Below are 23,516 nucleotides of genomic sequence, written 5' to 3' on the forward strand. Positions count from 1 at the left end.
CAATTATCTTACAAAAAAATTAGTAATATGCAATACGCCTCCCTAAGGAGAAATTTGGTAAAAGAACTACTTTATGCGTTAAGGGAACAAAATAGAACCAAAGATCGAGGGGTTTACGTTTCGACTTTGTCTCCTCAAAATCTGGTACTTGACCATGGCACCAGACTGACGATACGAATTAATTTACTGGCGAAAAGCAAGGTTCGATTTCAATATGTCTCATTTGCAAATGGAACCACTTCTCTCTCTCTCTCTCTCTCTCTCTCTCTCTCTCTCTCTCTCGGAACATAGGTAGAAATCGTTTTGCTATTTCCACAAGCAGTGCTTCCAATTTTGTACTAGTGTCTATTTGAAACGTTAGTCAAATGTCAGTTTCTGAGGAGACAAGGTCGAAAAGAAAACTTCTTAGTGGTAGAAAGAAGGAGTGTTGGCGGTAAAGTATTTTTGGTGAAAAAATTTTGGTTCACAAAAAATGTTTTGACGATACAGAAAATGTTAGTCTATTCAGTCAATTTCCATAAAAAACGCAACATTTTAATTTTTTTCCCTAAATTTTCATTGTAAAATCTTGAAAATTGGATGAGTGATAGTGAATCTTCAAGCGGCACCTCGAAAAATTGCTGTGTACACTAAAACGCAAAATCTCTTGGACCAATCCACAGAGGTTTTTTCGTTAAAATCGTTCGATCTATTAATTACGCCTAAATCGTTAAATTTGAATCAATGACGTTTTCGGAGGAATTTGTCTACACTTTAAACCGTTTCATATGGTTTCGTTATTTTAATGACAAAGTTGTAGAAACTAAGTCTTTATCTAAAATATCTTCGACATTATTGCTGGTTGTTTTTTTTTTTTATTCATTTCGTTTATTTGATAGGCACAAATGCGTTAGCTTGGCGGTGCCAAATACTTTTGTTTTTACATTTTGGATATCTTAAAACTAGGAGGTTACAATGTTGAAATATTTTTTTTTTACAAAGGAAAAGAAAATTTACAGCTATCTTAAGACTAGAAATAAGATTCAATATACAAAAGAGGGCCAAAAGATTTTTTTATGAAAAAATTTAAAACAAGGGATTCACTTTGATATACAAGAGGGGGAGTAATAGTATTTTACGAAATATTTTACGGTTATCTTAAAACTAACAATATAGTTTAGTACACAAAAGGGGGAACAAATATTTATGAGAAACTTCACAGAAATCTTAAAACTAAGGATTCAATTCTATTTACAAGATGGAGGACAAGAGTTTCAATAAAGAGTAAAAATTATAGCTATCTTAAAACTAGGAATACAGAATACTAATTTGAATTTTTTAACTAAAACTTATGCTTGGATATCCAGAGGGTGGCTTATTTCCGCATCAGTGTAGCAGCAGTTGTATCAAGGGACAGGGGAGAGACAGGGAAAGAAGAGCAAAACTTGCAACTTTCGCTCGAAGGGGGGGGGGGGAGAGGGATCAGCGAAACAAATTTGCGCTTCAGTCTAGTAAGTCGTCGAGTACCGGATTGGCGGATTGTATTCTTCGGACCCGCGGGGAATACTTCAAAAGTCATCGGACCTCGAGTCGCTCTCGCTTCAGTTTCCTTCTATGCAGGCGTAGTGGTAAGGGCGACGGCGGTTACATAGTGGCACTCTGGAGCTGATCGGTTCCACAAGGCAGGAGGAAACTCTAAAAACGAGAAATAAAAGAGAGGGGCTAAATTGGGATATTTATCGTTTTTATGAAGGTATAAATAAGGGACATATAGGGGAAATCACGTTGCCAGCATATCTCGGACTGGTACATTGGGTGGTCTACCTCGGGCCCGAAGGGATTCCTTTAACTGAGACCTGGCGTCACAATACCCGGCGCATACCCAGACAACGTGTTCGATGTCGTGATAGCCCTCGTCACAAGCGCACAGACTACTCTCCGCAAGCCCAATACGCCGCAAATGCGCATCCATGGTGTAGTGATTGGACATAAGTCGGGACATTACGCGAATAAAATCCCGACCCACATCCATCCCCCCGAACCAAGGCTTCGTTGATACCTTTGGGATAATCGAATGTAGCCATCGTCCAAGTTCCCCATTGCTCCACGAGGTTTGCCAACTGTTGAGCGTCCTCTGACGACAAATACTAAAAAATTCGTTGAAGCAGATTGGTCTTTCGTATATGTCACCATTTAATGCGCCCACCTTTGCTAATGAGTCGGCCTTTTCATTGCCCGGGATAGAACAATGAGAGGGGACCCAAACAAAGGTAATCTGATAAGATTTTTCAGATAACGTACACAAGGACTCCTGTATCTTCCCCAGAAAATACGGTAATTGCTTTTTAGGCTTCACCGCACGAAGAGCCTCGATAGAGCTGAGGCTGTCCGAAACGATGAAGTAGTGATCTGTGGGCAGAGTGTCGATGATCCCAAGGGTGTACTGAATTGCAGCTAACTCTGCGACGTAAACTGAAGCGGGATCATTGAGCTTGAATGAAGCGGTGATAGTATTGTTGAAGATACCGAAGCCAGTGGACCCATCGAGATTTGATCCGTCAGTGTAAAACATTTTGTCGCAGTCGACTTCTCGGAATTTATTATAAAATATATTGGGGATCACCTGCGGGCGTATATGGTCCGGGATTCCACGAATCTCTTCCTTCATGGATGTGTCGAAGAATACAGTAGAATCAGAAGTATCTAGGAAACGGACACGGTTGGGAGTATATGAAGAAGGATTAATGCTCTGTGCCATGTAGTCGAAGTACAAGGCCATAAATCGGGTTTGAGAATTAAGCTCGACGAGCCTCTCGAAGTTTTCAATCACCAACGGGTTCATAATGTCGCATCGGATGAGCAATCGATATGAGAGTTCCCAAAATCGATTTTTTAGCGGAAGAACGCCCGCCAGCACTTCGAGACTCATCGTATGGGTCGAGTGCATGCAACCCAAGGCAATGCGCAAGCAACGGTACTGGATTCTCTCCAGTTTGATGAAGTGTATGTTCGCAGCGGAGCGGAAACAGAAACACCCGTACTCCATCACCGACAATATCGTTGTTTGGTACAACCTGATCAGGTCTCCTGGGTGAGCACCCCACCATGTTCCAGTTATTGTTCGGAGAAAATTGATCCTTTGTTGGCATTTCTGTTTCAGATACCTAATGTGACATCCCCAGGTACCTTTAGAGTCGAACCAGACCCCGAGATATTTAAATGTGAAAACCTGGTTGATCGTTGCACCCATTAATAAAAGCTGGAGTTGCGCCGGCTCACGCTTCCTAGAAAAAACAACCAACTCAGTTTTCTCCGTGGAGAACTCAATACCCAGCTGAAGAGCCCAAGCAGACAAATTGTCCAAGGTATTTTGTAATGGTCCTTGCAAGTCGGCAGCTTTGGGCCCTGTAACAGAGACCACGCCGTCGTCTGCAAGTTGCCTTAGCGTGCATGAATTGGCAAGACAATCGTCAATGTCATTCACGTAGAAATTGTAGAGCAGGGGACTTAGACATGAGCCCTGGGTAAGACCCATGTAGCTAAATCGCGATGTTGTTAAATCGCCATGCGAAAAGTGCATGTGCTTTTCAGACAACAGGTTTAGCAAAAAGTTATTTAAAATTGGCGAAAGACCATGCTGGTGTAGCTTCTCTGACAGAATGTTGATAGAAACTAAGTCAAAAGCCCCCTTAATATCCAAGAAGACTGATGCCATCTGCTCTTTGTTAGCATAGACCATTTGGATTTCTGTAGAAAGCAACGCAAGGCAATCGTTCGTCCCTTTGCCTTTGCGGAAGCCAAATTGTGTATCTGACAGTAAGCCATTTGCTTCAACCCAATTGTCGAGGCGAAACAAGATCATTTTCTCGAATAACTTCCGAATACAGGACAGCATTGCAATCGGCCGATACGAGTTGTGGTCGGAGGCTGGTTTTCCTGGTTTTTGGATGGCGATGACCTTCACTTGCCTCCATTCATAAGGGACAATGTTACCCTCAAGAAACTTGTTAAATAAATTCAACAAGCGCCTTTTTGCAGTGTCAGGCAGATTCTTCAGCAAGTTGAATTTGATTCTGTCTAACCCTGGGGCGTTATTGTTGCACGATAAGAGAGCAAGTGAGAACTCCACCATCGAAAACGGTGTTTCGTTCGCGGTATCGTGAGGAGACGCGGCGCGGCACGTTTTCTGTACCGGGACAGAGTCCGGACAGATCTTCTTGGCGAAAGCGAATATCCAACGGTTTGAATATTCCACGTTCTCGTTGGTACTATTACGGTTACGCATACGTCGAGCCGTACCCCAAAGAGTGCTCATCGCTGTTTCTCTCGTTAACCCGTCGACGAACCGGCGCCAATAACTGCGTTTTTTGGCTTTCATTAGACTCTTCATTCGCCTTTCTAACGACGCGTACTGTTGATAGCTAGCGGGTAACCCGTCTTCCCGGAAGGCCCTATATGCAGTGGACTTTTCCGCGTACAGCTCTGAGCACTCTTTATCCCACCACAGGGTGGGAGACCGTCCATGGGTATTCGCGCTGGGTACTGGTTTAGTCTGAGCTTGATTCGCACTGTCGAGAATCAAGCCAGCCAAAAACCTGTACTCTTCCTTCGGAGGAAGTTCTTGAGTGGATTCGATTTTAACGGATATCGCGGTCGCGTAACTCTTCCAATCAATGTTCCGTGTGAGGTCATATGAGACATTGATTGTTTCCGATGGTCTTGAACCGTTAGCAATTGAAATCACGATAGGCAAATGATCGCTACCGTGGGGATCAGGGATCACCTTCCACATGCAATCTAACTGTAGCGATGTCGAGCAAAGCGACAAATCCAACGCGCTTGCGCGTGCTGGTGGTGTAGGAATCCGCGTCATTTCTCCCGTGTTTAAGATGGTCATGTTGAAATTATCGCAAAGATCTTGGATTAATGTTGATCTATTATCATCATGAAGACAGCCCTATACCGTACCGTGCGAGTTAAAGTCTCCCAGAACTAGCCGCGGTGCCGGTAAGGATTCCGTGATATTACAAAGCGTTCGGTGCCCTACCGAGGCTCTAGGAGGAATGTAGATGGAAGCCATGCAAAGGTCTTTACCTTTGATTAAAACTTGACAAGCGACAATTTCAATGCCTGGTGTCGAAGGGAGGTTAATTCGGTTGAAAGAATAGCACTTTTTGATCCCCAAAAGTACTCCTCCATAGGGGTTTTCTCGATCCAGACGAATTATATTAAAGTCGTGGAAGTTGAGATTTATATCGGAAGTTAACCAAGTTTCACATAATGCGAAAGCATCACATTTTAAACTATTTAGTAAAAATTTAAAGGAATCGATTTTCGGGAGGATACTTCTGCTGTTCCACTGTAGAACAGTGATCGAATCGGTGACCTCGTTCGATGACTTAGCCATCGAAGGATACGATCGCTGCAAGGAGGGGCCATTTAGTAGTCAACTGCTTCAAAAATGTTTGCACTATAGGGAGAAAACGTATCAGAAGGCTTTTAAGAGGATCAGTAACATTGAAAGCTGTGAAAATTAAGTCCACTATGTCAGAAAATTTCATTAGTCCGCTACTGGACTGAGTATCTGTTTGAAAAAAGGGGACACTTGGGGTTTTGGATGTCCCTGGAAGTGGTGGGTACTCCTTGTTAGAATTAATATTTCCAAGTCCTGGAGCAAATTGCTTCGGCTTTTGTGCATCACTTCCGTTGGATTTATTGGTTGTAGATGGCGCACTCTGAGTGGACGACACCTTGGCACCCTTACGAGGCAATGTAGGGGAGGCTGGATTTCTCCTCTTCCTGGATTCCCCTGGGTTAACCAAAGATGTTCCCTCTCGTGGGTCGTCAGATTCTTGCTCAACGTTAGCCAAACCAGCAAAGGGATTTTCGGACAGGACAGATGGCGAAGCATTCTTTAGCATTTCTGCATAAGAACGCCTTGAGCGTTCCTTAAGGGAGCGCTTAATTTTATCCCCGCGCTGCTTGTACGCAGGACATGATTTAAGAGCATGTGAAGGGCCCCCGCAGCAAATACACTTTTCAGTTTCTTTGTCGCAAGAGTCATCCTCATGCTCTCCTTCGCATTTGCCGCATCGTTTCTTATTTCCACAATATGTGGCTGTGTGGCCCAACTGCTTGCAATTGCTGCAGCTCATGACTCGCGGTACGAACAGGCGAACTGGTAGGCGAACCTTGTCAAGGAGGATGTAGTTGGGAAGAGAGGACCCGGCGAATGTCACCCGAATCGAGCCTGATAGAGAGTAGGTAGTCTTACCTCCCTCGGTGTTTGCGGTATACAATTGTTTGCATTCCAAGATCTTAATCTGTTCAAGTGAGGGGTCCTTAAAGCAGCCAACCCCGTGCTCCAACAGTTCTTCGCATTTCAGGCCCGGTTCGGACACTACCCCATCGATTTCACAGGCCACACAAGGCACGTATGCTTTAAATTCCCGCGTAAAGCGCTCACAGCAAGCAATCGCGTTTGCCTGGCCGAGATCACTCACTAGAACACGTATCTTGTTTGCCCGAACACGTGTTATCTGAGTTACGGCCGGGTAATTAGCAGTCAAATCTCGAGAAAGTTTTAATATATTAACCGGTTTCTCTCCGGTCCGAAAATATACCACCCATGGCCCAGAGGAACCTTCTGGGTACTGCTTTATACGGGGAGCAATGCGAGTATTAGGGGGATCAGGGACTTCCATGATTACATCAGATGGTATTTCGCCCTCGGCCATTTAAGCACGAGGGCAGAGCGTTATATAAACGGGAATGTGTCTTATTATTTGATTACAAGGTAGAGTAAAAGTAGGGAAAAGGAAAGAAAGCAAACGAGGAAAAAAAATAAAGCAAAACTTATCTGCAAACAACGTCGATTGTTCCGCACCAGCGAAAACAATGTACTGGATTTACTGCCGGCACCAGCAGAATGGTAGCTAACGAACGAACAAAGGATGACCTTGAATCACTGAAATTTACACACCGAACACCACTGTGAAATATAACGATCCGTTCCGTTCAAAGGTTGGGAGACGTATGATTGCTGGTTGTTGATGGATGATCCTTTTACAGACCATTCAAAAATATAACTTTTGAAATAATATTCTAATAACTTTCTAAATTACAACAATGGCTTCTCTCGTGTATTTTTAAAGTAATTTAGTGATTTTTGAAAAATAAAGTGTTTCAAATGGTGATTGTGGAAACGGCTGAGTTTACGTCAATAATATTTTCGGACAACTCATCGAAAATAGCAAGATTTGTCGTTTGCTGCTGTGATTTTTGTGATTAGTCCTCCTATAAGTGAGATTTTTCAACAATGTTTTTGTTTGGTAAAGGAAATGAGCTAACGTCTTTAAAAAAGTAGTTGAGTAGATTACTTTCACGAATGTTTTTGCTGAATACATGAAGACTCTTCTTTAAATGCTTGTGAAGTTATAGCTCGTTATATTTGGATGGCCTCCAAAAACATGTTTTTTAAAATATCTTTTCAATTATCATTCTTACAGGTCTCATACATTTTTCTCATCTCGAGTATTTTCGGAGATATTGGACGTTTTTTGAAATATAATAGTTATTTAAAATAATCTATAACTCTACTGGAAACAACGATTGACAAGGAAACTCTATTGAGTTTCATGATGTTGACGTAGTACTTTTTATTGCAACTATAGCTGGCTGCCTGTTTTTGCTCGTTCAAAAGTTATTATCTTCCAAATCGTTTGCTAATTTTACCAAAAATTACTTAATAACTTCTAAGTTGCACAAGATAGACCAATGATCTCTTCTGTAAAGATATGTAGCTTAATAATACGAGCTTGACAACTTTGTCGAACATACTGAAGCTTTATCTATGGTATTTAAGAAGTTATGTTGAAAGAATGTTTTGCAGGGGTCATTCACAAACATCGGTCAATAACTTCAAGTGTACTATAAACAGAGATTTTTGGTCTTCAGTAAGCATGTTCGCAAACACAAGTTCTTCAGTATTTTTAAAGACCTCATCTTGTTTTTTACACTTTGAAAAAAAATTCAATCAAAAAACTCACTTCAAGGGAGATTAATCACTTTAGGGTAAGGTGGGGCAAATCCGACCGGTGGGTAAACCTGACCCCCCTCTGTTATCGAAAATTGGGAGTACTACGCGAACTAATATCAATGTTGTCGTGTAGAGCATCGAAAATAATCATAATGGGGGCATGACAGCATTTTATTAGTCTACATTGAGATGCTCAAGCTACAATAGGTGTGTTTTACAACTTTTGATTTGATTTTTGTGCATCATTGACTACAGGATATTACTGATTGTTAAAGTGATTGCATACAAAATGTAAGTGGATTTAATTTTTTTGATTAAAGTCCTACAAAGTGCATAGATGAATTTAGTCCAACTTTTTTCAAAATTTTTTTTAGTTGCATCGTAATGAAAAATGACGCGATGTGGCAAATCCGACCTCTAAATAGTGGGGTAAATCCGACCGCTTTTTTGCTAAGAAAATGTTTATTTATCAAATTGAAATATATTTTTATTGTAATTATTTATTCTTTTTTTGCATAATGGTTCATAATTACAAACTAAAGACACAAAAACGTGGTGAATATAGTATTCGTCGAGAAATGGCTCCGATGCAAACGGGAATATCTTTACGTGCTACTGCCAGGGCCACCGAGAGTGGGGGGGACCGGGGTGTTTCCCCGGGCCCGGTGTTTTGAAGGGGGCCCGGATTTTTAACAGAAACTAAAATTTTGACAAATACTGTTTCGACAAAAATTTATTTGAGAATATAATTAAAAATTCATTATCTTGTGTATGAGGTAACTAGAATAGCGAAAATTCTAAATTACTGCATATTTGATATCAACTATGTTTATACCAACCTAATTCTCGCATCGAAACAAGATCAGACTCGGACTTTGTACATTGAATGTCATGTACGCAGCTCACCTGGGTTCGAATCCCAACACCGCACACAGGAATAGAGATTTGTTATAGGAAAATTCCTAACCTGAATGAAGAAGCGAATGAACTTAAGGTTAAAATTCCTACAATCGAAACAAAAATATGATCAGACTTGTCTTCAAATTTCGCCAATTTAAAATCGATTTTTTTGATTTATTGAATTTCCAATCTTCGAAAGCACTGGATTAGTATCGAAAGTAATTATTGAAAGAAAAAAACCCTGCTTAGTATTATCACACCGGTTTTGAGGGGGGGAACTCCGTGTCTTTGTTCAGGTAAATCCGAATTCGCCCGGAAGAATCCATTGGATTATTTTGCGTTGCCCTTTTTTACCAGGAATCGCCCAGCACCTAGTCCTCATAAACATCATGCTCGGGTTGCAGGCCCTAATTGTTAAGGAGGGCCCCTCTTGGTGTTGACAAATATTATTTTAAAAGGGCTATTTGGGTTGACTTTACCCCATTGAACCTTCGCTTCAATGGATTAATATTCCTCACAAAGATTCTCGAAAGAAACTGAAGTGTGATTTCACAACCCGTGTTTTTTTTACTGAGGAGCAGAGCAAAGCTCGCTCGGGTGATTATCCTTCACAGCAAAAGTGGTTGGTGCTTTTGGATTCTTTGTGAATATCCGAGAAAGCGAAGTACTACACCCCACGAATTCAACAAATCTGGTAACAAATACAAAAACATACAACTAAATGTGAACGGCACAGAAAGGTGGTGTGCTTTACCAAAACATTACACTCTGCGGTGAATCTGAAGAAAATAAGATATTTTTCCTCCTAGTGCTACGAGCTACAAAGGAAATAAATAGTGCATATTTATTGTCATCAAAAACTCTTGATATAGCAAAATAATTCGAAATTATTCCAAAAATTTAAATTTAAAATTTAATATATTTGGTTTGCCGTTCATTGATAAAAAATTTATAAAAAATCATATTCAGATGCGAGATGATACATAAAAGATTTTTGTAAAGGGGTCATACTCAAATGACGTAGTTTTTTTTGGCGCTTTTCGACTACCAATTCCCCCTAGCAAAGAGGCCAGGGATGAAAAAAAAATCGTTTTACAATTCTTTCAAATACGGCCTTTTATCAACATTTTCATTATAACAGCAAATTGCGTACACAACAAGCCCCTTTCGTGACGCGCATGGTGTTAATAGTTTTGTTATGAATTTTATATTTCATGGAGCATGAAAAGAAGATCTCTCAGTTCACAATCCTGCAGCTGCCAATGATTCTAAGAAGCATACGTTCAACGAAATTACTAAATTGTGTTTGATTGATTTCGAAGAGAAAATTTAACTCTGCTACCAAACTAAATCAACTAGTTAGCAAGATTAGCTGACTAATGTAGCAAGTTAAATCCGCATACAAAATCTTTTCGTTTTGGAGGAGTGAGCGTGAGATTTTGAACGTCGCTTCCTAAACGTAATGATTTTATTTTTATTTTTGGACTATATCCTAGAAAGCAGTTACAACATTCTTGTAAAATATTTTAAGGTATGCTAACACACCAACACAAATAAAAGAATAATTCTTTTTTTATCGGATTATGAATGTTTTCGAATCCAGAGTAGCGTAAAATCCAACCAAAACCCTTATTTGAAATTTGATCCATGTTTCTTTTTTTTTTTATTCCTATGTGTTTTTTTTGTTAAAATTTCATTGATCTATTTTTTCAAGTTGTGGACTGTTTTTGTATTTCTACAATTGTAAGATTCTGTCTTTTTTATCTATTTGCATACTTTTAATTTATCCATCTTTTTACGTTTCTTACTTTTGCTTTTTTTTCTATTGCTATCACTATCACTTACTTTAATTTCAAGTTTTTTCTCTGTTATTGTTTTATATTTTACTACCCTGTTTTTTTATTTGTTTCTTTTGTCATTCCATCTAATTTTTAGAATTTGTCTATTTACTAAATTTATTCTTGTCATAGCCTTTTTCTATTTCCTTTTTTTCATATTTTTTTGCATTTCCAAAAGCAATTTTACTTATTCAAATTCATTCCAATTTGTCTTAATGTTTAATTTTTTACCTTTCTCCTATTTTCTTCCTCATTTTGTAGTTTTTAGCTTTCCGTTTATCGTAGTTTTATTTTTTCCCATTGTTCATTCAATATAATTTTATTCATTTTTTATACCTTTTTCTTAAGATTTAATTCGTTATTGTTATTTCTTTACATTTTCCATTTAACATATTTTGAAAGTACTTTTTCTGTTGACCATACGTTCCTATACGTCAACATTAATTTTTTTTTTATTTTCCTAAAAAAACATTTGATTTATCTTTTCTTGATTCTATGCGCACTTTTTCTTAATTTAACATTTAGTTCGTTGTTTGAATTTATTTCAAATTTCATTTCTAGTACTTTTTCTATTCTTTAAATAATATCCATTTTATTCATTTTTTTCGTGCTGATATCTTCATTTTTGTGTTTCTATAGTATACAATGTTGGCTTTTTTCTACTATTTTTTGTTTTCCATTTTATCTGTTCGCTCCACTTTTGTTTCTATACTTCCAATTTTCTTTTTTTTCTTTTCATCATTTCAATTTTTTCAAAATTTTCTGGTTCGTCCATTTTTTTTAATTTATCTATGGTTATTTTATTGTCTTTTATATATACTTCTCTAGTTTTATGCATTCTTAATGTTATATTTATTTTTTCGATTGATTTAAGTATGTCTTGTTTTTATTGTTAATTAAATTTTATTATTCTTGATTTATTTTGTTCACAAGCCCTACACTGAAACAAAACTCTGGTGGAATAACAATGACGAGGGCTGATAACTCCTTTTTGAGTTCGCAAGCGAATATTAAAACTAGTGGTGTACCTTGCTAATAAGAGCCAATACTATTTGAACTAACTCACGGTGCACTTCGGTAACATTATGGATTTATTCTTAATTGCTAACATGAACTCTATAACCTACGTGACGTCACTACGTTCTACTTGCAGCTTGGGTTTTAAGTTATGCTGGTATGCTAGGGTGATCTCGGGCTAGGTTTCCGGGACTGCTGTCGATTGCTTGTAGTAGTTGAAGTCGATACAGGATATTAGCGTGTCGTTACGGGAACCGATGTAGTTGTCATTTCGGGGAGGCAATCACGTGGATGTGATGCGAAAGCTGCCTTGTCGTGACGGAATTGACCACGTGGTGTAGGGCCGAATTCCATGAGCAGGTGCGATATTGCTCTCGTAATAGCGTCTGAAAACCGTGTACAATCTGTCCGCTGGTCCTTATTTGCGTTGAGTCTTCTTCACCGTGATAGATGGCTTATTCAGATACGGTCTCTGATGATAATTTCTGTGAATAGAGCGACTTACGGACGTAGATCCGAAGCCACTACTATTTTCTAATATCACTGGGAACCTACCCAGCAATATTAGAAAATCGGCCACATTTCTTATCGACCCTAACCTATACCAGCATTTTATAACGTTTCATATAAATTACCTTTTTATTTTGAGTACACTTTTTAATTAGCTTTTAACAAATTTCGTGCCTTCAGCTTTAGCCAATTTTACACTATTAGATATAAAATTTTAATATACATACATTTTAATTACCAAAACTGTATATATTTTAGCACTTTAACTACCTATTAATTTTTTACTTTTAACACCGTATGTATCTGTCACCTCCTTTTTTCATAATTTATTAAAATGGATATTGGAAAAATCGGTAGAATTTCACAGAAGATAGTATAGTTTCTAAGTTGCGAAGTGAAAAGTGCATCGGACGTGTTGTTATAGTGGTCATCTGAACGAGGAACATTGGTTGAAAACTTACAGAATGCAGCATCAACCGCTTTGCACTAGATTGTGTTTTCAAAGGACATTCGATTAAGCTAAGTATCTAGTTACGGTTTGTAGGAATTGTTGATAGGATTAGAAGTTTGAAAAATATTTGTGTTTAGTTTTTCAGTTCGCCGCATCACATTAGTGAGCAGCATTAGTATGAATGTGTGAGTGTGATGTGTTGATTGGCGAGAATGGATGAAATTAGACTTGCTACAGATGAGGACGATATGTAGCTTGTAAAAAATTCTCATGAGGTTCAACACTTTTTTGAAAAATTGTTTGTAACGTCTCAGATGGAATGCGCCACTGATTGATACTTAATTTTTTGTATTGTTTTACTTATTTTTGGGCCTTTACTTTTGGTGAATATACGCGAGTAAATAATAGTGTCACCGTATTGGTGATCGTTTACAAAGATTTGAATCTGGGAACCAGTGACACCCAGCGATGCCAACCTTCCAGTTTAAACTGGATTCTTCCAGTTTTTTACAACATACAGTCAAACAGACAATTGGAAAAATCTTCCATTTTTTTTTAATTTGAGCCAGTTTTTCCAGTTTTTTTAAATAAATATTTATTTAGTTTTTTCTCACAGATTGTAACTTCATTCATAGAATTTTCAAGCAAGCGATAGGATGATGCTGAGTGCCCCAGAATAAGATTTTAATCCATGTCGTCGCAGTATGTTTATGTTTATTTTTCTCCTTTGACTTCGGCAACCGAACGCCGCGCGTAGTTAGCTTGCAAGATCGCAATTTATTTTGCTTTTTGGCGCGTCTATCGTAAAATTTTAGAAATGTGAATTTGCCGATATATTCGGGTATGGAAACATCATAATAAATGTCGATCAGTGTTGTCTCCGGCAAAAACCGTACTTATATAGACGTTGTTTTTATTCACTCACACGATTCACTCTAAAATGTCACAAATTGTTTATTCTTGATATTGCTTCTCGATCATTTCCCACTTTACTTAGTCTTTCTCCAATCACGCGCGATCGTACCGAATATCGAGTATAGATATAAGATTAACTCACAGTTTTAGCACAGACCTACCAGACATGACACTGAGAACAGTTCACTGAATAAAACGTGATCATCATTTCAAATTTAAATTCGCTGTCCTTTCGACGTGACGGTACATTGGTGTGCAAGTTATTATGGGCAAATGCACCCAACAACAAACATAAATTAAACGGAAGTCCGATTAGACCTTAGGCTTCTCTATGGGCAACTCCACTATATGAGGAAACTGAGCTATGGGTAGGTCATGTTGCCTAGAAAGGATTATCTTAAACACAGAAAGCGATGAGGACAATCTGATCCGTGCTGTAATGTGGACTGTTCCCCACAAGTTGTGCTGTAGATTGTGGAAAGTGCTTGTTTGACTAAATTGAAATTGAAGAGAATATTTTACACAATGCCATTTGATTTTCATTATTTTATTTTCAACTGGATTACTTTTAACTCTTAACAATGTGTCAAATAACTTCCTAATCGACTCTCATTTGATGGCCTGCAGGAAAACATGCTGAATTAATTGCGAACTCTGTCAAAATCATCGTCTCTGCGGTGCATTTTGATGGCCACTGCTTCCTGCATACATTGCTCCTCTAAAGTTTACCCTCGTTTTGTTAACAAAAACAACACCTTAAAGTTTTGATTTCAAGACGAACGGTTACTGCAATCAATTGTAGAGCACCAGTTTATTTTTGTTTGTTCCTAACATAGTTCATTTAGCACAATAACGGCAATAACAAAACGCGGAAGCTTAATGGTATGTGTTTGGGTATTTTTGTCAATAGAGTTCTAGGAAAACCATTTTACACACACCACTTTAGTGGTTTGTTTTCCTCCAGCTGTCGTATGTAGAACTGTCAGCCAATTTAATTATTTGAAATAGCTCGCATAAAGTATTTATAATGGTACTGAAATGCTCTTTGTCGCTGTAAAAGTTATTCCGAAGACGCACAATGCCAGTTGGTCAGGTTCCATCATGAAAATAATCCGACTGAAAAGTTATTTTCGATTTGTTTTTCTCCACCTATGACAGGTGGAGGAAAACAAATCGTCGAACACACTAATACAGTTACAGATTGTCAAGTACTCTATTATGTCATGTGGTCGCGCGCCTCTTGCGGTGAGCACGGAAAGCTATGGAAATGGTAATCTAACGTTTGAAAAGGCCGGTAAATTTTTGCAACACTTTGGTGATCTCGAGTGTCATGTCTGATAGGTCTGTGGTTTTAGCAATACTCCTACGGCCGGCTGTTTGGAGTTCAAATTGCTGTAGTTTAGGAAAAAAGGTAATTACTCTCGATGGCCGGCTATCCAGAGTTTAAACACAAGAAAAACATAAATAAAAGTCTTTTTGCTTTGAGCATTCGTTTACTCGAATACTAACCATCCCACCGCATAAAAACATTCATTTCGTGGTCACATTGCCTGCTTGTGGCGAATCCTAGACCTATACCTGTCCTTCAATCCAACTCCGTAATACCTATGGAAGCGTCGCTGAGTCGGGGGCCTTCTCTAAGTAGGTATTACATCAACATTTCTTATCCTATCCTAAGTATCGGTGAAGATGGTCGTGGCCGGCAATAATGATTCTCATGCTATTTGTTTACTGAACTCAAAAGAGATAAAGTTCATTCCCGATCATTTATCTCACAAGCAAGATGAGTTGAACTACCTATAGGCAACATGATAATTGTTAGTATGCAATCTACGAATAGCACCGTGCTTCGCAACGCAACGCGCAACGCAACGTATGTATCTGTCACCTCCTTTTATTCATAGCAATTTTTATCCTTAGACTCAAGAATATTTTAAACTGTAAATAGTAAGACAATTATTAACACTGTACACCAAGTTTTTAAACAAATAAACTAACCAGAAAAATTTAGAATCGTCGCGCACTTCTAACTTCGTTGGTATTCACGGACAGAAAGAAGGTTCAGTATTTTGGCTGAGCGTATTGAAGCGCGATCAGTGAGTCTGATTCGGAGAAACAGCGAAATCACCCGAACTTTGACAATGATTGTGTTTCCGCTCAGCAGCCGTTATTTGGTCGCTTCACCCGTGGATTGCCCTCGGCGATCGATACCCTAACCCGCTGTAAACAAATACCACTCTTGCTGGAATGCGACTGTGAGTACCTTCGGTGGTATGGAGAGAGGTTTTGCTAGTCAAAATGAGGGTCGGACTTAGGGTTTGGGAACTCACAAGCAAGTCTAAGGCTCATTTCACTGTGGCAGAGCCAACAATTTGGAATAGTAACCGACGGTTACAATCTTTTTCTAGTTTCCTGTTTTCCTTTATCAATTTTTTTATAGGTTTCGTTTTGGTTTTTCTCGATTGAACATTTTTTGACAATTGACATTAATTTGTTTATTTGATTGATTTTGTTGTTTTTAGCTTTTTTGTACATTCTTTTAATATTTAGTTTTCCTATTGCTTTTTTAATCTTTTGCCGTTGATCGCCATTTAGATATTTTTAATTTTTATAATTACTACATTTTTAATCTTGCCATTTCCTTACTTTTATAAATACTATTAACAAAAATGGCGCTTTTCAAAGTCACCAAAACTGTCGAAGAGGTATTAAAAACTCCCAAAGTATAAAAAACTCTACTTTTTTTCCTTAATTGGCACTACAAACAAATAGAGCAAAAAAATGGTACATAAACATAAAATTTCAGTGTACTATACATAATATCTGTGAACTCCAATGGATTTCAAACATTGACTTTTTTGTACTCAGGCAATACACAGTGGTGGGGGCCCGTACGTTGGACCCCCGGGCCCGTATTTTCTCTTGACATTGATTGACATTGAAGCCCGTTTTCTTAATGTTACAATTCAATAACAATGTTATTATAACATAAATTCATTGATTTATCATTGAAAATTCATAAATTTGGGTAATATCTGTACTAAATCCACCAAAAACATAGGCGGTCTGGTTTATCTCACCATTTTTGAAAACAGAGCAAATATCGTTCAATTGGGACATTATTATATGGTAATTGGATGAATATACTAACACTCCTTGAATTTCAATGACAATTTCTTGGAAAAATGTGTCTTTTTACCGAATTTACCTTGCCCCCCCCCTCTTTCCCAATTTGCTTACTCAACATTACTGTATTAATTCTTCCTGTTAACAAAATTTGACGGGGTGGGTCTATGTACCCCTAGTCACGACATTGTCAACCTGATACAAATTCACCATAGATAAACTTTAAAGAACAGTAACATCATCGATAGTTGCTTTTCTATCGCTGATAACTAGTTTAGAGCTGAATCGAAATTCAATTTTATACACCACTTTCACAATCAACGGGAAATAAAAACTCAATTGAAAACATACATTGTGTGTATCTGAACCAAAAACTTTTTCTTTATTTTCATCCTAGTCACGCCGACTAAACTTTCCATGATCGAATCCAACCTTCTCTCTGTCGATCGTCCGCTTACTAAAAAAGACTTTAGAATCTCCTGCCTGCCTGCTGCTGGCATGGGCTGCGGTTGGGGTCAACTGCGTGACTCAAGGCTTTTTCTGTCTATAAATTGGCTCAAAATTGATTTTGGGAAGTTTATTAAAAGTGTTTTCGATTTTTCATCAACTTGTTGTGGCAGAGCTAGGTTTGCGTGTCATGTCGTGCACGAGTATCTGCCATCCGCAGTAGTAAATGAAATCATTAATAACGATTGAGGGAACTTTGTGTTTTCGAACACTCGGTCGGCGGTGGTTGGAAGTTTCGCCAGGAATGAAAATAATAAATACTTCGCCATTTAAAATTTTGCGTGTCAGCGCGCTATCTGGGAAAATGTTCTTGTTTTTCTGCATTGATAAACTTTTCATGGTCCTTGAATGAATGGCGAGAGGGTGCCGCCAGAAGTTCGATCGGTGTCCTTTCCAGAATGTTTTTTGTTCACCAATATCAGCGGTCCGAAATCGAAATTGTGGCAATGAATTTTTCATCGGCGGTGGGGTTCGAAAAAGTTTTTTTTTCCAGACACGATTTTTCACTCCAACATCGCCTACTTTGGGTGTGATTCGTTGCACAGCAGTTGAAACGATAAGTAGCTCATGATTCTGCACATATTCTCTTGTCTTTTGCAGGTGGCTTGGATAAAATCCGACTCGAAGGCAATTCTGGCCATCCACACCCACATGGTGGCGGTGAATCCGCGCCTGTCGGTCACGCACAACGGACACAACACCTGGAAGCTGCACATCTCGCACGTACAGCTCAATGACTCCGGAAGCTACATGTGCCAAGTGAACACGGATCCAATGCGGCATCAGGTGGGTGGAATATCCTTTGCGCTTCGCGTAACCAAATCCCGTCAACTGACTGACGGTGGTGGGTGTCGGCAGTCTATTTGAATGTGGTTTGCGAAACAGGCCAGCCAAATTTTACGTATTCATAACATAGCACTTACCGTATAGGACAGACAGGTGGGCAGTGTGTCGGAAAGCAGATGGGAAATATTATTCAAATGATTTGGAGAACAGCCAACACAATGGCAGCAGTATGGCTGCCTGGGTGCTTATAGTGAATGTCAATGATCGCGGCTGTATTATATAACCTCAATTCAATGAAAGCGAAGATAAGAACGGTTCATCTGAACAAATTTCAATTTTTTAAGCAGCATGTACAACATGCAATGTTTTGATTTTGAAGATATACCAATAATAAAAAGAACTAATGACGACATCAATTTTTACTGCCATTTTGTGACATTGGACACGTTGTCTTTAAAGTTCGTACAGATTGCCAACAAAAATAATTTTTTTTAAAGAAAATTTTGATTTAAATGACAATTTAAATCAAAACGCTCAAAACAAAAATATTCCAAAATATAGTTTTCAAATAATTTTAGATTTGGTTTATTTAATAAATTGTGAAGCTCCTTTACCTTTTCATAAATTAGAAAATAGGTTTTTCAAAATTCTCTGACTCCGAAGTAAGTTACTGATTTCACCAGTCAATCTGCCGCGCACTGGAATCGGGTTCAATGGACCTTATTATTCGAAGATTAGTACTTAATAATAATTCCCACCACCAAGCCAGAACACCACTCAACCAATATCGATTTTTTTTTTCGATTACCGATTACCCTACTAATCTTACAATCAACATTTGTTTTCACAGTCCGGAAATCTGGACGTGGTAGTCCCCCCGGACATATTGAACACTAACGATCCGAACAGTGCCTCCCTGGAGGAGGGAATCGCCAACGAGGGCGGCAACATTCAACTCGTGTGCCAAGCGGTCGGGGTGCCTCTACCAAATGTACAATGGCGCCGGGAGGGTGGCAAAGATATCGTCGTACGGTCCGACGGACGGGAGAAACAAGGTAAGCTGTCTGGACCCTTGACCGACCCGACGGTCAATTGAGTATTTAGTGTTAATTAACAAGTGTGTAATTAAACCTTTGACCCTTTTGTCTGCAGTGGTGAAATTGGTTGAAGGAGAACGGTTGGTGCTGAATCAGGTGCAGCGAACCGACATGGGCGGGTACCTGTGCATCGCTTCGAACGGAGTGCCTCCTTCGGTTAGCAAGCGGTACGACGTGCAAGTAAACTGTGAGTACTACTTTTGTTGTGAAGTGTAGTTGATAAATAACCGTACTGAGAAAAATATGTGCTACTAGTTGAATTGCTTCCGTCCATCATTTGTCACGGATTTCAATTTTGCTTGTAACACTGCTATGATTTATTGCCATCGCTTTACTGTGACCGACTGAGAAGGGTCAGTTCTGATGGAAAGTCTTAGCACAGAAAAAAATGAACAAATTCGTTTTCCGACCAACCGACAGCCATCGTTCACTGGAAAGAGTGGAAAAAATCATTCATGCTGGTCTGCCAATAAGTGGAGCTGTTCTTCTGAGAATGATGAACTTGCTTTTGTACAGGAACAAAAGGGTAGGCTACGGAAGAAACAACTACAATACATTGTTTTGCTTTTAGCCTCCGTCTGCGAGGTTTAAACTGTAGAGAAAGTGAAAAGTGTTAATCATTCGTAAGAGCTCTTGCTGTTGGTATATAAGAATATTCTAACCAACATTGCATCATTTCAAGAATGGTTTTGTGTACATTCGAAACTATAGAATGTAGGTTAGCAATGTGCATTTATCTTCTTGGTCATTTTTCTTTTTATTCAATTCGTTTGTTTCGTAAGGTACGTTTGCGTTAGCTTAACGGTGCCAAATTCTTTGTTTTGTATGCTTTTATCTTAAAACTATGTGATTCTATATTGAAATATATTTTTAAAGTGAAACTTAGGGAATTTCTTCAACTATCTTACAATTTTATTAAGATTATTTAGGGAGATCAATTGGAGCTGTTTTTATGAGTAGTAATAGTTTGGAATTTTAAGCATGGAAGAATATTTGAGTAATTAATTATTTTAATCTAAGGGAAACAATTTTACCAAGGGGTTTCCAACAGCATTGATTACATGACACTCTTGGAAAAAAAAAATACCTAGATTATTTCATAGTTATAAAGATTATTCCTTCGAAAATCTGAGTTCTAATTGATTACTCGATTACTGTAAAATTCCTCGATTACACGGGATTATTCGGAATTAGGGCGAGCTCCTGTTGGAATTACTTAATATTATTAGATTGTTTCAAGCGGAGGCTGCGCATGTGAGCAAATTTATTGTAATTTTACATTCATACAATCTAGTTCTGTTAGATTATTTTCACCATAAGAACCATAAAGCAACTGACAAAAAACGATTGATGATTCGGATGAATGGGAATCTGTTGTTTGTTTCTTTTTAGATCATTTCTTATACACAATCTTCAAAAATTTTTCATAAAATTAAAAAAAATAAAGGCGGACAAATATTTGTTTTCCTTAGTCGCAAGGTTTTGTGGTACTCTTGAAGCCGTCTCATGATAACATTTATCGCTCTTTGCAACTTTTTTTATTATTGTATATTTTCGAAGGTTTAGTAATAAACAAAAAAATTGCAAAAACTTTTTCATATAAAAAAATGAAAAAAATCCTTTTTTTGAGTATTTAAAAAAATGTTTTGTAGCGCCATCTACACATGATACCGAGTGTAAGTGCCTTTGGCACATATGTTAAACATATCGAAACAAATAATCTTACCGAAGGCAACTTTTTGATAGGACATCCTTGTAGTTTGGGTCCGTCCCAATTCCGGGTAATGAGAAGGCGCTAACTCTTGCTAAGGTGTGCGCATTAGAAAGTGCTGTTCAACGAATTTTTTTGTCAAAGGATACTCGAAAGAAGGCAAGCCTCGTGGAGCAGTAGACTTAGGAGGGTTGCTACATTATATTATGCTAAAAGTGTCAAGGAAACCCTGTCTCAAGGTTATACAGTGGAGACCCGATTTAATCAGCCCCCGATTTTATCTACCCCCTATTTTATCAGCTTTTTTGACCCGATTTTTATCAGCTTCATATGAAAATTGATAGTTGGTAGTTTGATGGGATCTAGCAGACAAACCAAGTTGAATTCGAGTAAATCCTTTCTTGGGGATATATTTCTTATCTTAGATATCCGAAAAATGCATAAATAAAAATATCTTTTTTTTAATTTTGCTCTGTCAGACCCCCTTAAGGGGAACTTAAAGTAAATAATCAGAAAAGGTTGCGAGGCTATATCTAAGGACCAAAGAAGAATATTTTAAGAGCTTCATTTTATTAAAAAGACAGAAAAATATATGTCCCGATTTTATCAATGTCCCTGTTTTGTCAGCATAGAATTCGCCAAGGGGTTGATAAAAACGGGTTCTCACTGTACATACGGGTTGTGATTTCATTCGGGTGATGCCCAAGTCTAATCATGCGTTGAATGCGCATTCCCGTCTTATTGGATTTGTGGAGAAAGGTCTTTGAACTTGTGGCGAAGGATTATCACGACATCGAACATGTTGTCTGGTCGTGAGGTCCAAACTTTAGTTTTTTCTCCTCTTTTTTCTTTCGTTCTCTGATCTTTACTACGAAACTGCCAGAAAACCAAAATGTTGCACTATTGAAAACCGTATGCTATTTCATGTGCGTCAGAAGATAACATTTAATGTGCAACCGTTTATATTCATTATTGCGTTGTTCCCAAATGCATTGTCAAGAGTTATACTTCTCTTGAAAAAATGATGATAGCTTGACAATTTAAATACATCGTATTCTTTCAGAATACACCATAGAGCTTCTGGTGATTTTTTCGACGACAAGTTATTAAAAGCAGCATGAGGCGTGCAACGTTTAGTTAGAATAAGTCTAGCAAGGATCAAAACCCACAGATTAAATTTATCCTAGAACTTAATTGGAATAGGTCAATAAATAAATTATTCTATGAATATGGGCGGACGAAGAAATGCCTGCTTGTTGGCTGGATGGACTCGTTTGCCCCATTTTCAAGTTAGAACACAGACTGGAGTGCGCCAATGGCAGGGTGATATCTCTCCTGAACAAAATACAGTAGCGTATCCTGTTTAGCAGACTGAGACCGCTTGAGGAGTCCTTCCAGGCTGGTTTTCGTGAGGGCCGATCAACGACGGATCAGATGTTCAGCCTGCGAATGACTCTCTTTACCGCGAGCACGACAAAAGAAAAGCCACGCAAGATCACCACTGAAAACTTGTCGACGATTAGCATCAATCAATGATGATTGCTGCCGTTCATCTCTGTTTGCCTTTCGAATGCTATGCTATTAGACTATTGTTACTGCGCTTACAGTCGAAGCGGGTTTTGTAAAAAAGAAAAAGTGACTAACATAGTCAAAATAAAAAAGGAAAAAAGATATGTAGATGTAGTTGGAATCGATCGTAGAGCAGTGGAAGAGGCCTTCGTGCTTTTTAAGAGGGAGACAGCGAAAATAGGCTTAATCATCAACTCAGTCAAGACAAAGTACATTGTCGCAGGTAAAGAGAGAGGCAGGTCTAGTGGTGTTAATTCCGAGGTAGTGCTTGATGGTGACGTATGTCGAAGAATTCCTTCATCTTGGTACGCTTGTGACTTGCGACAACGATGTTTTCCGTGAGGTAAAAAGGCGTATTGCAGCTGCCAACAGGACCTTTTACAGTCTACGTAATCAGCTTAGGTCCTGCAACCTGCAAACGTCAACAAAATTCACCTTATACAAGACACTGATCCTCCCTGTTACTCTTTATAACCACGAAGCACGGACGTTCAGGGAGGCAGGTAGCAGAGCATTCGGAGTCTTCGAGTGTAAAGTATGAATGTACGAATGTTGAAACAAAGAATTGCTAGAACAATAATCAGCAGGGAGCTAAGAAGAGGACGCCGACTTCGTGGGAGGCCAAGAATACGTTGGCTATACGCAGTTGGAGAGCACCTGAGAACCCTGAACGTACGGGGGAACTGCAAGACCGACAACGATGGACCTCTACGATACGTCCGGCAGTGGCGAGATGACGCTGTAGCCAAGATGCACAGTTGGTACAATAAAGAAAAAATGAAAGAAAAATCATGTGTAGAAATAAATATAAATGCTTTACCAAATGTATGTAACATTTTGAAATAGTTAGCTAAATATAACTTACAAATTTTTACTGAAAAAATATATTAAAGATATTATTTCGCAAAAGAATAGTTTTAATAAGGGGGTTGTTAAGTAAGTCGATTTTATGTGGCAATTAGAAATCGAAAAACACAGTAGGGGATGCATGTCAGAATGACCCAATAACAATTTATATAATGCAAAATATGTTACAAGTAGGCATAAACCCTTTATACCCACGATATTTCAC

At 38.5% G+C, this 23,516-nt stretch overlaps 1 protein-coding gene across 1 annotated transcript in view; it reads left to right on the forward strand.

Moving 5' to 3' along the window:
* Nucleotides 1-23,516, forward strand: part of LOC131679233 (protein amalgam-like) — a 425,726-nt gene that overhangs the window by 367,675 nt on the left and 34,535 nt on the right. The window contains exons 7-9 of the mRNA XM_058959907.1: nucleotides 17,882-18,067; nucleotides 18,918-19,122; nucleotides 19,220-19,351. Coding sequence (XP_058815890.1) covers nucleotides 17,882-18,067; nucleotides 18,918-19,122; nucleotides 19,220-19,351 — 523 coding nt within the window. The remainder of the gene's footprint in view (nucleotides 1-17,881; nucleotides 18,068-18,917; nucleotides 19,123-19,219; nucleotides 19,352-23,516) is intronic.

This window comes from Topomyia yanbarensis, chromosome 2, assembly GCF_030247195.1.
Source record: "Topomyia yanbarensis strain Yona2022 chromosome 2, ASM3024719v1, whole genome shotgun sequence".
NCBI classification, from domain to species: domain Eukaryota; kingdom Metazoa; phylum Arthropoda; class Insecta; order Diptera; family Culicidae; genus Topomyia; species Topomyia yanbarensis.